General features: G+C 36.7%; 1 protein-coding gene across 1 annotated transcript in view; it reads right to left on the bottom strand.

Moving 5' to 3' along the window:
• The window catches only part of SSBP2 (single stranded DNA binding protein 2), a 157,352-nt gene that overhangs the window by 33,236 nt on the left and 110,632 nt on the right, over positions 1 to 13,484 (bottom strand). Inside the window, exons 8-11 of the mRNA XM_035896615.1 lie at positions 11,531 to 11,590; positions 8,094 to 8,160; positions 7,845 to 7,915; positions 4,437 to 4,504 (exon numbers count right to left, since the gene is read on the bottom strand). Of these exons, the coding sequence (XP_035752508.1) occupies positions 4,437 to 4,504; positions 7,845 to 7,915; positions 8,094 to 8,160; positions 11,531 to 11,590 (266 nt within the window). The remainder of the gene's footprint in view (positions 1 to 4,436; positions 4,505 to 7,844; positions 7,916 to 8,093; positions 8,161 to 11,530; positions 11,591 to 13,484) is intronic.

Raw genomic sequence — 13,484 nt, forward strand, 5'->3', positions numbered from 1 at the left:
AAAATGGTATTTTGGCCTCATTAGTTTTAGAAAAGCAACATTAGCCACCACAGCTTACCAGACATGGGAGAGTAATTTAAATACAGAGAAGAAAGCAGGATTTATTAATGAGTTCAGGAAGTTTTCCATCTATTTTCAAGTCTTGCAAAACTAAAAACTATTAAGTAGATATGTTGCCCGAGAGAGTTAATATTTAATCTTCTTTTTTTTCATTACATTGTTGATGAAACTATAAAGAAATTAGCTCAAACAATCAATTGAAATAAATCAAGTGAAAATTTTCCACAGTACTCATCCTCCTCAGGTAAAATATTCAGCAATTTATCCTCTGCTAACAATTAAAAGGTGAAATATTAGGCGTTCTTTTTTTCTTTTACAAAAAAGTTGTTATTTTTTCTATGTACCAAATTTGTTTTATTGGATCCTCTTTTTCAGAGAAATCAGGAACATTTGTAACAACACTGGAAGTCTGCTTCCACACCAAAATCCTGCACTGGTTTGCATGACATTAAGTAACACAAATATATCCAGTGAAATGCATCAAATGGAAAATAGCTGTGACAACTCTGCAGATACTCTGAACTACAGAGATATTAAAAAGCTGACTCAGATACATGATTCGGCTAAGCCACAGCAACATGGGAACTTAAGACAGGCCTTATAAGGAGACTGGGAAACTCACCTTTCATCTAAAAAGCTGTTGGAACTTGCAGTTTTACTGGAAGCCATGGACAGCTCTAAGTATAGACTTAGAAAACATTGTGGCAGATTCTGCTGGAAAGCCATACGGTTTTTGTGGAGCCAAATGTTGTCAGCTTATAAAACACACATTAAAAAAAAAGCTACCTGCATTTTTTTTCAATGCAATGCAAGCAGGTTTTTACCCTTTATTAAATGTTTATTTTGGAAGCATCAACAGAGTCATAAAATATTATTATGAATGTACTAATTCTAAAATAGAGGAATTTATGAAGTATCTATCACTATGACTAGTTACAGCTGCATTTTAACCTTACAGTTAGTCCTACAGTGTTGATGCTAGTACTTGAAAAAATAAAGTCTAAAATTTTATTTTCCCAAGTGGCAAAAATATTCAATCATCAGGATATTAAACATCTAGACACAAGTTTGTGAATTGAATTTTTTTTCTTTTCAGGTATGACTGAGATAATCTTGGCGCCTGCAGATCACACAGGCCATTAAAAAGTGCCAGTGAAATGTAACATTGTTCCCTGAAATTTGCCATTTTGTTCCAAAGGGGGCATTTTTTCACAAAGAAATAAAATCTAACTAAAAATGGATCTACACCAAGCTTCAACTTAAAACCCTATAGCTAAAATAAAGTTATTTTGTAGAAGAACATAGTATATGTATCAGCTGTTTCAAACAGTAATCTGATAGGCATTAGTTATGACAGAGCAAGCAATTATTTAGCAGTAACTGCATCTGTGGAGTATATGCTCCTGGACCAAAATACTGTCTATGAGCTCTCAAGCTGGTTGTTGCCATTTTTGACAATGAAGAACACTTTTTCATCTAGAAAAATGTAAAATTATATTTGGCAGATATTCTGCTCCTAAGCAAAACAGCTTCCTTTTGTGCTTTCTGAGCTGGATTTTAAATTGCAACTGTTTTTGTAGAGTACACATTTTTATATTTTAACATTGCCAAAAAGCCAAAAACATTGAATAGAACACTGAATAATTTTCTTCTAAGGAAAAGATATGGTGTACATTACTGTAAGGCAATAGCCTCATGTGTAGTTATCCTGTTTCCTAGAAATGTTAGTACATTAAATGACTTACACTGTTATTTCTTAGCCTTGTGCACTAGATAAATCGTAAGGGATAATACAAAGAACACATTTAGCACAGCTGGGTCCATCTATTGCCATTACCCACAGGTTACAATCCTTGGATGCAATCTAACTGATCCTGAATGCTGGAATTGAATGGACGACAAGTCTTCACTAAGATTTCGGCGTAAGGATAACTTTGACAGCAGTAACTTTACAGTAAGAAAAAAACCTGTTGTCCTGGAAATACAATTAAAAGAAACCCAGACCATAGTAACCCTTGTTTTGCTTTTGATCGGTATATGTCACTCCATTTGACAAAGGAAAAAAAATACTCAAGTTTGAAGGTAAAAAAATTATTCATGTAGTCAGGCATGCAACAGCGGAGTTCCTCACAATGGTCTGTGATTCAGCATGTAACACAGGTTGGGATATGTTACAGAATAATTTTCAAGTATTAGCACTTTGGACTCTCTTATGCCTTTAAAGTGCACATAATAAGCAAAGGGACAGTATGAAGTCCTGTTCTAAACCAAGAAAGAGTATCCAGTGTATGCCTGATAAGACATGGACACAACTGTGGTTACCTACTTCATAATTACTGCTTCACCTCTTGTTCTTCTCAGAAGATCATATACTGTATCAAAGTTAATGAATTTCCTGTGTAAAGGACTCCAATTCATGGTGTCCCCTTCAAGAGAACAGACAAGTTCAAAGGAAAATGTACTTCCCACATCACTGAATTAAAAGAATATCATCTATGTATGTTTACTGGCTCAACACAAAGTGAAATGTGTTTATTAAATGCTGCAATATGGAAATGGTAGTATTTCAACCCATCTTCTCTCTTTCAGGCAGCTCAGAAATTCTTTTTGTCATCCAGGAACCTGTTTTCTTATTTTTCCTATGCAAACTCTCATTTATGTCAGTAAGTAGCCTCAATGTATCTTATCTATCCTCAACTTTATTTCTACAACATTTTACTTTAGAAAGTTAATTTTCTTTTCTTGGAATTCAATCTCCTCATGAGGACAATCTTTGTAGTGCTTATATTATACTCACTCTGAATTTCAAATATCTTAAGTATTTTTTCTACATCAATTTTATTTAAAAGAAATGCCTACCCTTGGGAAGGTTCCTAGAATTGTCTTGAGTCCAATGTATGATGTGTATTATAGGGTAACACCCAACTTTAGATTTTATTTGTGTCAAAAATTCAAGGTATGTCTGGAAATCAGAATATGGTGGATTAGGTATTTTAACAGTACTATCTACTTCAACACCTCTTTTATTTTTTCAGGTTGGTAACTCTTTACTTGAAATGAAAATTATCAGCTCTCATTTATCTTTCCTGTAAAAATAAGAGGAAAAATGGGTATCTATGATATAATGGTAACAACATAATGATATATAAATCTTCACTGTGTTTTCTGTGTCAATCTGCTGAAAACTCATTCTTGAAAGACAAAGGTGTAAAAGGAGTAAGAAAAGAACATGGTCTCTGCTTTAGATTGTAAAATCATTCTAGTCCCTTGATAGGCGGACCACCACTCTGCCTTCTGTGACCACCCCAGGGTCTGCAAAATGCTGGTTATGAAAAAATGTTCTAATGTCAGTAGAGCTAGGCCCATGATCCAAGAGTGACATGATAATCTCTGGTCTGTGGTATGCTAAAGGTAACTAAGCAGCCCCTTAAAATTTGTGAATCTCTTTAAGAGAGAAATCTAAATAATACAAGGAACACCTTATTTTATTGTCCAGGCTTGCTGATCATGTAAGCAACTCCAAGCAAGTAAAAGTTTTATCTAAAGTGTAGAGGATTACTCATGATGGGCCACTTCCTATGCTAAAATCCTCAGCTTAAATGTAGTCTACTCTAGATACACTAATTTTACTTCTGGAATTTTTCTTCACACTTACAAAGGGGGGTTGTCTACAGGTATAAAAGACATAATGCTCTCCCATGACTAAATCCATACCTGAAATAAATCAGTATAGCTTAACTGAACTCTGTCTATATAAATTTTTACCAAATGACAATCCAGTCCAAGTACACAGAAACACTGAAAACCTTATGCTCATATTGGTAATATTCTTCTATCAGTTTAGAATGGAAATAAATGTAGTTATGGAAATAAAAACAGCAAAAGAGAGAGAATCATCCACACTTCATCTTTCAAATATGTCTTCTTTTATGAATAGTTCTAGACAATGGTTTAAATTTGCTAAAATGATGTACTTCTGGTTTTGCAGAAAAGACCCATACATGTAACATTCTTTACAAAATATTTAATCAGTAAAAACATAAATGTAAATAATGTCGCTTTAAAAAAAAAAACCACATTCAAGGATGTATCAGTATCAGTGACTATACTGACAAAATATTCCCAATACTTGAACTTTGACCTGTGAAAGAAACTGAGTATTTTTACAGACTTGTAGGGACAGCAAAGGTGCCTGTAAGAGATGCGCACAGAAGAAGGAAACTGCTGTGGGTTCACTTTTTTAAATTGCAGTTATTAATCATCAAAGCATGTTACTTATCAAAACATGTTCTCATTGTCTTATGTATCCCAAATGTTACTTCTACAATGAAATAACGATTTTTCTCAATATTATAAGATTTTATTATTGTGCTTACATGTTCATTCCAGGCATCCCCGGGCCACCTAAAGCATTCAGTGGGGGTCTCATTGCACCTCCATAGTTCTGCAATGATAACCAAGGGTCAGACTACCACAAAACAAAAAAACAAAACCAAAGAGGAGGGGGAAAGAAAGGACAGCAGGTTAATGATATCCCTACATAACTGCTGACTGGATAGGCCAATGTAATTAATTCTTTCAGGAGTTTCCATTGTTGACTTAAAAAAATATTGTTAACCCCAAAGAGAAAGAATTACAGACAACAGAAATAGGCTAAGTATACTTAAAATGTCAGTTGTTTCAGAAGGAATTATTTACACATATAGAGGTCAAGTCAATGGCCAGCAACAGGCAGGTTTTATAATGTATTCAACTTTTATACCAAGGAAGCTCATTCAAAATCAGAAACCTGGACTTAGATTCTAAGATTTCTACGTCATGCAATTTAAATAGAATTATTTTTAATTAGATTTTGTTTGGATATTAACAAATGCTCATATAAAATTATACTATATGATATCACTTTTATAACACACAGCATATCCATTACATTTCTCCTCTAATCAGTCAATTCTAATAAGTTTATGGTAACTAATATGAAAAGTATTTAATATGATAATGAATGTCATAGCAATGCCAATAAATTAATTGCCCAATGCCTATAAAATCTGAGTTTATGCTCTGATATAACAACAAAAGGTTAACTACACTATTTATGTGAAAAACTAAATTATACCTATTTTTATACAGAGGAAAACAAGCAGAACAGCCTAACTCACCTCACAATCATAACACCTTCCCTGATCTGTGTTAAACCTGCTACATTTTTCTGATATTTCAAAAGCATGGATAATAGTAAGTTCTCTGAAATGAAAAGCTTTCCATTTTGGAAGGAGGCAGGGACAAAGAGGTGATTTACTTAAAAAAATGTAGTTCATTGTTGCAGTCTATTTTCCAACAATAAAACTAACACACTCTATTTCATGTATAGCATACTACAAACTGCATAAACTATATGACTCAGGCTTATGAGTGTTCTCTATACTGGTCTGATTCACAAAACCATGTAAACATGAAGTCATGTATACGTGGGAGAAATCCAACAATGATATTCAAAGTGTGGGTCTGAGCCATTCTCCGTACATGGTCTGTCTGGTATCTCCCCTCTTTATTTTAATTCAGGAATCATTTGCGTGGACTGGGGTTAAACATCTCTATGGAATCCTGCAGGACTGGAAGAATCCTAATCAAATGTACTTCTAACTCTAATTACTGCTAATTCTAATCAAATGTACTCCTTCGTCCTAAAATAGGAGCATTTTCATTAAGGCTACCAATATACACGTTCCTTCAGCTGCAGCTATGCTCTGTGAAGAAGTTAGTGCCCCAATTTGTTCCTTACTGTTTTTTACTCAAAGTCACCACCACCACTGTTTATCTAGTAGCTGAGTTGTTCCTAAAAGTGCTCCCTACCATCAGGTGGCCAAAATGAGGCAGATTAGCCAAGACTTTTTTGTTCAATATTTAAGATGGCCTGATTATTTTTCACTAGAGAGCGTTAGGGAGCATGTGGGAGGCTCACCAGCAGATATGAAGGACTGGGAGAAGTAGCAGTCACCGACTGGATGTAGAACCTCATTCATCTAGCATAACTATGGCTTGAAAAAAGTCTGAACCTAATTCTTTGGAGCTTTTCACAGATTCAAGCATTTACAACCACCCACTGCTTTTTGCTATTTAGTTTGAAACAGTCTAGAATCATAAAATACAAAACTGAGGTAAATTTTCTGTAAGTTTTCAAGCATATGCATGCTATACTTGCTATAATGGACGTACTTCTGTATCAGCACATTAAGTATTTTGCAAGTTGACTGCCTGTGCAGCAAGGTGGCAGGGCCTTCCACTGTGGGCACACCTAGGTCAACTTTACAGCACTGTGGCAAGAGGACTTTAAAAGTAGGTGTGAAAGATTAATCAAATTTGGTTTTAGAGCTGCATTTTGAGAAGATCCTAAATGCCAGATACAAAGGTAGATGATGATCCATTTATAGAATAGATTGATTTGTGAACTTAAATTTTGTGTAGATTAGCTAAATTTTTCCCCATTTAAAGAGGATGTTCAGCACAAGAAAGAAGAACCTTATAAAAACACTGGATTTTAAGAGACATCAAAAATGGAAAAAATATCCTTACAAAAACTGGCATGAGATTTGCCTGCTGTGTGACTAATGGTGCTGCATAAAGTATCAGCTCAATCTCACATGGCAGCATTGCAAAGCTTCTCCTTCCACCTCCAAAAGGCAAGTGGTAAATATACTTCAATGCTACAGAAAAAATAACAGAAGTATTTAATAGTGGTTTTTTGGTCACACAGCTGATGTTGTGTGGAACTGCACAACTGGTTTCTACCAAGAAGCCCCAGAATTGTAAAGATGGTTATGAACAGATTTGAAAGGCAAAGCTATTTAATAATTTAAAAGTCAGTTGCTATTCCAAGGAACAAAGAAGTCACAAGAGAGATTATCTGAAATGGGGAAGTAAAAATGCAAAGTGTGGGCATGAGCATGCTGTAAAACAAAATACTGGCAACACCAATATGAAACACCACCACCTAAATTTTCTCCCACTGAGAGCGCTGATAAAATACATCATAATCTTTTGGATTCGTATTTCAGGTATGCATCAGAATTAATTTGGTTTTTGCCTCAATTTACTGTTGAAATGTAAGACTGACATATATCCACTTGTTTTTTCACACTTTTGAAGCAAGAGCCTATCAACAATTATGACCAGGTCAGCACCAAGGAGGAGGCTGATTCTTGCAATCCAAGGTTGCTTTGCTCCTTGAAAACAGAGCTAGAGAGATGCCTGTGATTGACAAGGGGGAGAAATGGCAGCATGAACTTCCCATTTTACATTAAAATCTCTCTAGCACTCACCAAAAACCTACATCAATAGTGGATGAAAGAAAAACTTCACAGAATTTTAGGGGGTATTTCTGGTACAAAGAGTTTGCCTAAGTTAGAAGCATTAGTCCTTTCCTCCTAAACAGCATAATCAATTAGGTTGGGAGGACGAGGAAACACCTACTCAATCCTTGGTCTCCTTTACAAATGTCAGCCTTTGATTACAACATATACTGGCTGTAGGACAAACATAACTTTTCTGAAATAACCAAGCTAACGGATTCCTCTTTTAATTTCAAATCTTAATTAAAATGACTGATGCTTTCATTTTAGACTTCATACAGTTGCAACTCAGAATTAGTTTTTCTGAAACAGGAAGTTTTATTTTAAAATGGCATTAGAACAACTACTGGCCATCTTCAAGTTACAGAAAACCAGAGTAATACAGTATAAGTACAGGCCTATCAATAAAAATGGGTATCTATCTGTGGAAGGTACCTGTGGTCCTAACGGAACCATTCCTCTTGGAGGAGTCATTCTTTGCATTGGCCCACCCATGTTTGGATGCCCTGCAAATAAAAATATATAACTTTTTAAACTATGCAATACACAAGCACCTTCTAAAACAACTTTAACAGATCATTCCTTTTTAATTAACAAGAAGCTGCAGTAAGCTTTGAAACCCAGAAAGAAAGATGCAAGTTTGAGAAGACAGTACTTCTGAATCATCCAAATTATTCCATTCACCTTGCTGCCGTGTTGGGTCCATCCCGCTAGGCAATAATGGCTGACTTCCTGGGACACCTCCGAGTGCCTGCAGGCATAGAAACCATACGTTAAAAACACAGAATGCTTTGAAACATATGTTAAAGACATAATGCAGATATTTCCTTTTTAATTCACAGATGTTTCTTCTGAGTCAAGAGTAATGCAGAAGAGGTAAATTTCCTAAATGCCCTAATTAAATGTCCTAAGTGCCTAACTAAACTAAAAGTCCTGAATGTCCTGAGACCCTGACTATTGATTTGCATAGACAAACTCTTAGACTTCTGTGGTATTATGTATAAACAATCTCCAAAATATAACTGCCTAATTTTCCCCCCCCAGTACTTCCTTCACTTCAGCTTAACTATTATTTAACCTCTGAATACCACCTTTTGCTTGTGTACACGGCAATTTATCCAAAGCTTGTGTTGCTAGAGTTTGCTCTTTTAACCATTATTTTAACATTTCCTTTCAGAGGACAGGATGGAGACACTGATATTCTCTGAGAGTGAGCCATAACTGAGCCAACCGCACAGCGTTCACAGGGTACAGTTAATGTGGTCTGTGATGTGGGGGACATTTTATCTTCCACTCTGCCTTACTCTTGAAGGGCATCAATGCCAAGATAAACTTATTATTCATCTATGGGAGACAACAACAGTCACAAAACTTGCTCCTAAATCTTGTCTTCAAGCATGAAGGTGCACTGTGTTGTTACTTCACCTCTGGCCCAAATCAGATGCATTTCTTTTATGTCCCCACACTTTAATCTGCCCCTTGGGTTTATAGTAACTGAATTAGGTTTAAGGCTAATTTCTACACTCTTACCTACAGTTTAGTCAACTAGAAGATGTTTTTATAAATGGATCTTTGTAGCTGATCCACTAGGTGCTATTTAGCATTTCAAAACACTGCCGCATTTTCAGTAAAAATGTATCCAGAATGAGCAAATCTGTTATTACAAAATTGATGTACTCAGGCAACACAGCTATTGCTTACTGTGGGGATGGGCAAGTTACTCATGACCTGGAAATACTATAGTAGTCTTGGATACATACAAAAGGAACCTATCTGCAAATATTATACAGTTTGTTTCCACAAGAGGTAGAAATTCAAAATTAAGATGCACATTATTACCTCAAAGGTAATAATGTCAAAAGGTACTGCGCTGCAAGGTAAATGGTGTAAACAAATAACCTGAGACAACATCATTTAAATCAGAGTTTTACAAGTACTTCAGTGGCTTGAAGTCTGGATGACACACAAGAGCAATACATGAATCACACGGAGAAGTGTCAAATACTAGCAAAGCAGGAACTGGTCACTTCTGCCAGAGATGGCATGTGACACGCAAGGACACGGAGGCATTCGCTGCTCTGAGCACATGTGACTGAAGACTCAGCTCACGAAGTCATTACACTGTGGGACATTACATGAGGGACTCTGGTTCCCTTCTAAAATGACGTAGCAGTTTTCAAGAAAAACGAGCACAATGCATTGCCAACAGCAAATACCCTTGTATGGCTTGAGCTCATAGGATGTGACCGAGTACTGAAGGCAACTTAGGGGCACTCATGAGGTGCTCGGTAGGTACTAATTTTCCTTACTACAAAGCCTAGATCTGGCTCAGATAACCCTTACCTGTGTAAGCACTGGACTGTGCTGTGCACGTGCGCCTTGTGTTACCCTTCCTTGCCTAAGAAACACAATCCCTGCTGCAAGGCATTAAGGAATAGAGTTATGGTTACAGTGGGAATTTTAACTCTGATCTTTACTGACTTTGTCTAATCAAAATTTCAACCTTAAAGCTGCACTACAATAGTTTATTACTTCCACACACTGCCCAGCTATACTGTAACTTAAATAATGGCAGTGTTGTTAAAAGCAGTAATTCGTGAATGCGGCATAATGTAAATGAATTGCAAGAGCTGTAATTCACTGAGATTATGTGATTATGTTACAGCTCTGAACTGAAAATACCACAATGTGCAGACAAAAATGCTTCTGAAACTAAAACTGCAGGTTGGCAGCGTTTTCACAGCACTCACCACATCCAGCTTCTACCTGCCAGTATTTACAGTGTTCAGAAAAACAGAAAGAGAAACAAAGGAGTATGTGAAACCCAAACACTGGTGTATCTTTTGCTAAGATATTACGGAAAGATGCAAAAATCAGGAAGGTATTTTGTACTGAGTTACAATATGTCTGCAGCAAATATTTAACTAAAGTGCTAATGACATTGCACTCTTACATTGTCCCTTGATGATCACTTCAGTAAGGTTAATTAAGTCACCCATTTCCCTTGTGAGAAAGTAGCTATGAGGTAACTTAACCTGCTCCCAAATATTACCGTGTTTGATGGAGAGGAATATCTGAAGAAGTCCTGCCACCTGATATATCCAGCTCACTAAAATTTAAACTTCACACTTTCTGGCAATATTGTGCCAGTGCTGAAGAGAAGTTTGTTGACATTGTGTTATATAGACATAAAAACCAGCCAGAACTGAGGTCGGGGCATAAAAGTCTCCTCACCAAGCTGTGACAGCAAGAAAGGCAGTCCTGGAAGTCTAAGTTGGACTAAAACACCCATTCTATCTATCCTATCAACCTTTCTCAATACTGTAAATGACTCAGTTTTTCTTTCAGAGCTCTGCTGATGTTTTCCGTCTGCTTATCTTTAACTTTTCATCTGCTGACAACCACTTTCTCCTCCTCTATCTGCACTATGGAGAACTTAAAAATACAAATGCTATCTACATCCAGAACCATCTTTTCCCACACGGGCCAATAGATGTCTCTGCTGACAAACTCATTACTCATTCCTGTTACACTGGCATGCACATCCTTCGATGGAGATGAGAGAAAACTGGGAATTCGATGTTTTTATGAAGTCCTCAGAGTGTCTATAATGTCTTTATGATATCTGCGTCTCACCAATAACCTCCGTATTTACTATCAAATAAATACACTTCATATATCCAACAGAGAATAGGAGGGAGTGATGCATTTTAACTAGAATTAAGCAAAAAAATTCTCAGAGCTAGCTGCTTGATGTCATTAGGAAACTTTAGAGAGTACATCGGTTATGGAGACATTCTGCCTCCATCTCAGAGCAGGCAGCGTTGGCTGGCTGAGGTTAATGCAGCACAACGCAAGGCAATTATATCCTCCCTCTGCAAACAGGCTCAATGCACAATGAATTTTGATGCGTAGACACGAGTTAAGCATAAGAAAGTGAGCTGGGGGTGGCATGGCCACACCTTACCAAAATAACCATTTAATGGTCAGACAAAATTGGGTGGAGAGGGACTGAGTTTTGTAGCCAACAAGTCATTGGTAGCCAACAAGACAACATTCCCTGTTCCCACCACTGCACCATCACTCTGGACCACAGCAGTGCATCAGTGATAAAATCTTACCTGATTGGGTATTCTTAAAGGTGGCCTTGGACCTCCAGGGTACCGAGGGGACATGAAAGGCTATGAAAAAAAGAAATATTGATGAATAATTCAACTTAGCTTGTAAATACCACACTGAGTCATTGGGCATATGGCTTGTGCCATGCTCATGCCTCAAGCACCCACTATCTATCAAGATATATTATTTAAAATTTTGTTACAGTAATTGTGAATGCGGAATATAAACAACTTAATGAATTAACAGTGAAGAAGACTAATAAACCATTTAGATCATATAATCATACATCTATACTTTACACTGGAGAAGGGGAAAAGATAGTAACCCTGGAATAGAAAACAAAAATGTTCTTGGGAGAGTCAAGAGGTAAGTAACAACATAATAATTCACAAATACTTTCCATTCACTTTTTCATAATAATACAGTAAAATGCAATACAAGATTTAACCTGTGAGGGCACAGATTTCAAGTTTACGTTGTAAATATTTAGAATTTTGGTGGTTCCATTAACCATATAATTCAATGCTGCACTCCTTCCATCCTTCCATATTTAACTCCATGCTCACACAGTAAATCCCCTCTCTCAAAACCGAATTTATACCCAGATCTGTCATACCATCCCACACCTTGTAAGGTTCTAGTGGCTCTTGGCTACTATGATACTACTTCATAGCCCGCAAACAAGTTCAGCCCCTTATGATAAACAAATGGTAGTACCAGCAAACAGATTTAACATCTCTACTTACTCCATCCCAAAGTGTGACAATAATCTAGAAATCTAAAAAGCTGGGACATTAGTGGCAAGTTTGAGTTCTACAGGGAAAAGGCACAAACAGCTGACTAAACAGATGATGAAGAGGATCATTTTGGCAAGCTATAGCTCCAAGAGAGCTAAAAGTATGCTTTGACGGTGAATACGGGGACAGAAAAGACTGAATCTTTGTATCGTGAAAGAGGAGCTCACTTCTGTTCATGACACTTCCACTGGAGACAAGGGAGAGATAAAGGAAAGGAGTCTGCTGGAGCTTCCCAGGGGACATCTCTGATGACAAATGAGTTGCTGCACGTTTAAACCCACTCTTTGGGGTTCTTTCTCTTCAAAGAGAAACAAATATACCTACACAGGTATCATCTAGTCAGCTGTAGTTAATGACCACTGGCAGGTCCCTAAAACTCTATGGTCAACATCCCTGTTTTACAAATGAATGGCATACTTCAGCTCCATCATCAGCACTGTGTTATAAACTAAAACGCCAGTGATCATCAATGCCAGTAATCCATGTATTAACAGTAGCAATAGCTAGCAAGATAATTATAATCATTTTACCAATAATTAGTAATGGAATTTTTCCTATGATCTTGCATGGAAAATTTAATGGAACCTTTCACATCTCAGAATCAGATGAAAGCTGAAATAATGTAACATACATAACACGCGTTCAAAACAGGTACTAGAAAGCAACTTAAAATACAGAGGGTTTACAAACTGGAAAATAAAGTTCAATGGCAATTGTGAAAAGATCACTTTAATAAAAAGGCATTTGAAATCACGTGCTATAGCAAAGAGAGGCTTCTTCATGCCCTCTCTCTGATGGTGACATTCTCTGATAAGAAAGAAAGAAAGAAAGAAAGAAGAAAGGGTCGTGCACGTGTTGAAGGCTGTAAACATGCAGGCCCTCGTAAAGCAGTAAAAGTGTGAGGAAATTAGAATTTCAACAATATCCACAGAGGTCAACCAAGCGCATTGTATGGAGTGCAGCATACTCCAGTGAGTATCTTGGATTTGGCTTACCTCATTCAGCAAACAAACCCTTAACTTTATTTACAGTTGTAAAGCTCACAAAAGGGAAATCAGCAGTGTCTCTCAAGTCAACCATATCTTAGTGTAGAATCACACTACTAATATTAGTTTATAATAGTGCGTTATTGGCAGAACATCTGCTCCTTCCAAGCAGG

This window comes from Egretta garzetta, unplaced genomic scaffold (genome assembly GCF_000687185.1).
Source record: "Egretta garzetta isolate BGI_Z169 unplaced genomic scaffold, ASM68718v1 scaffold136, whole genome shotgun sequence".
Classification (NCBI taxonomy): domain Eukaryota; kingdom Metazoa; phylum Chordata; class Aves; order Pelecaniformes; family Ardeidae; genus Egretta; species Egretta garzetta.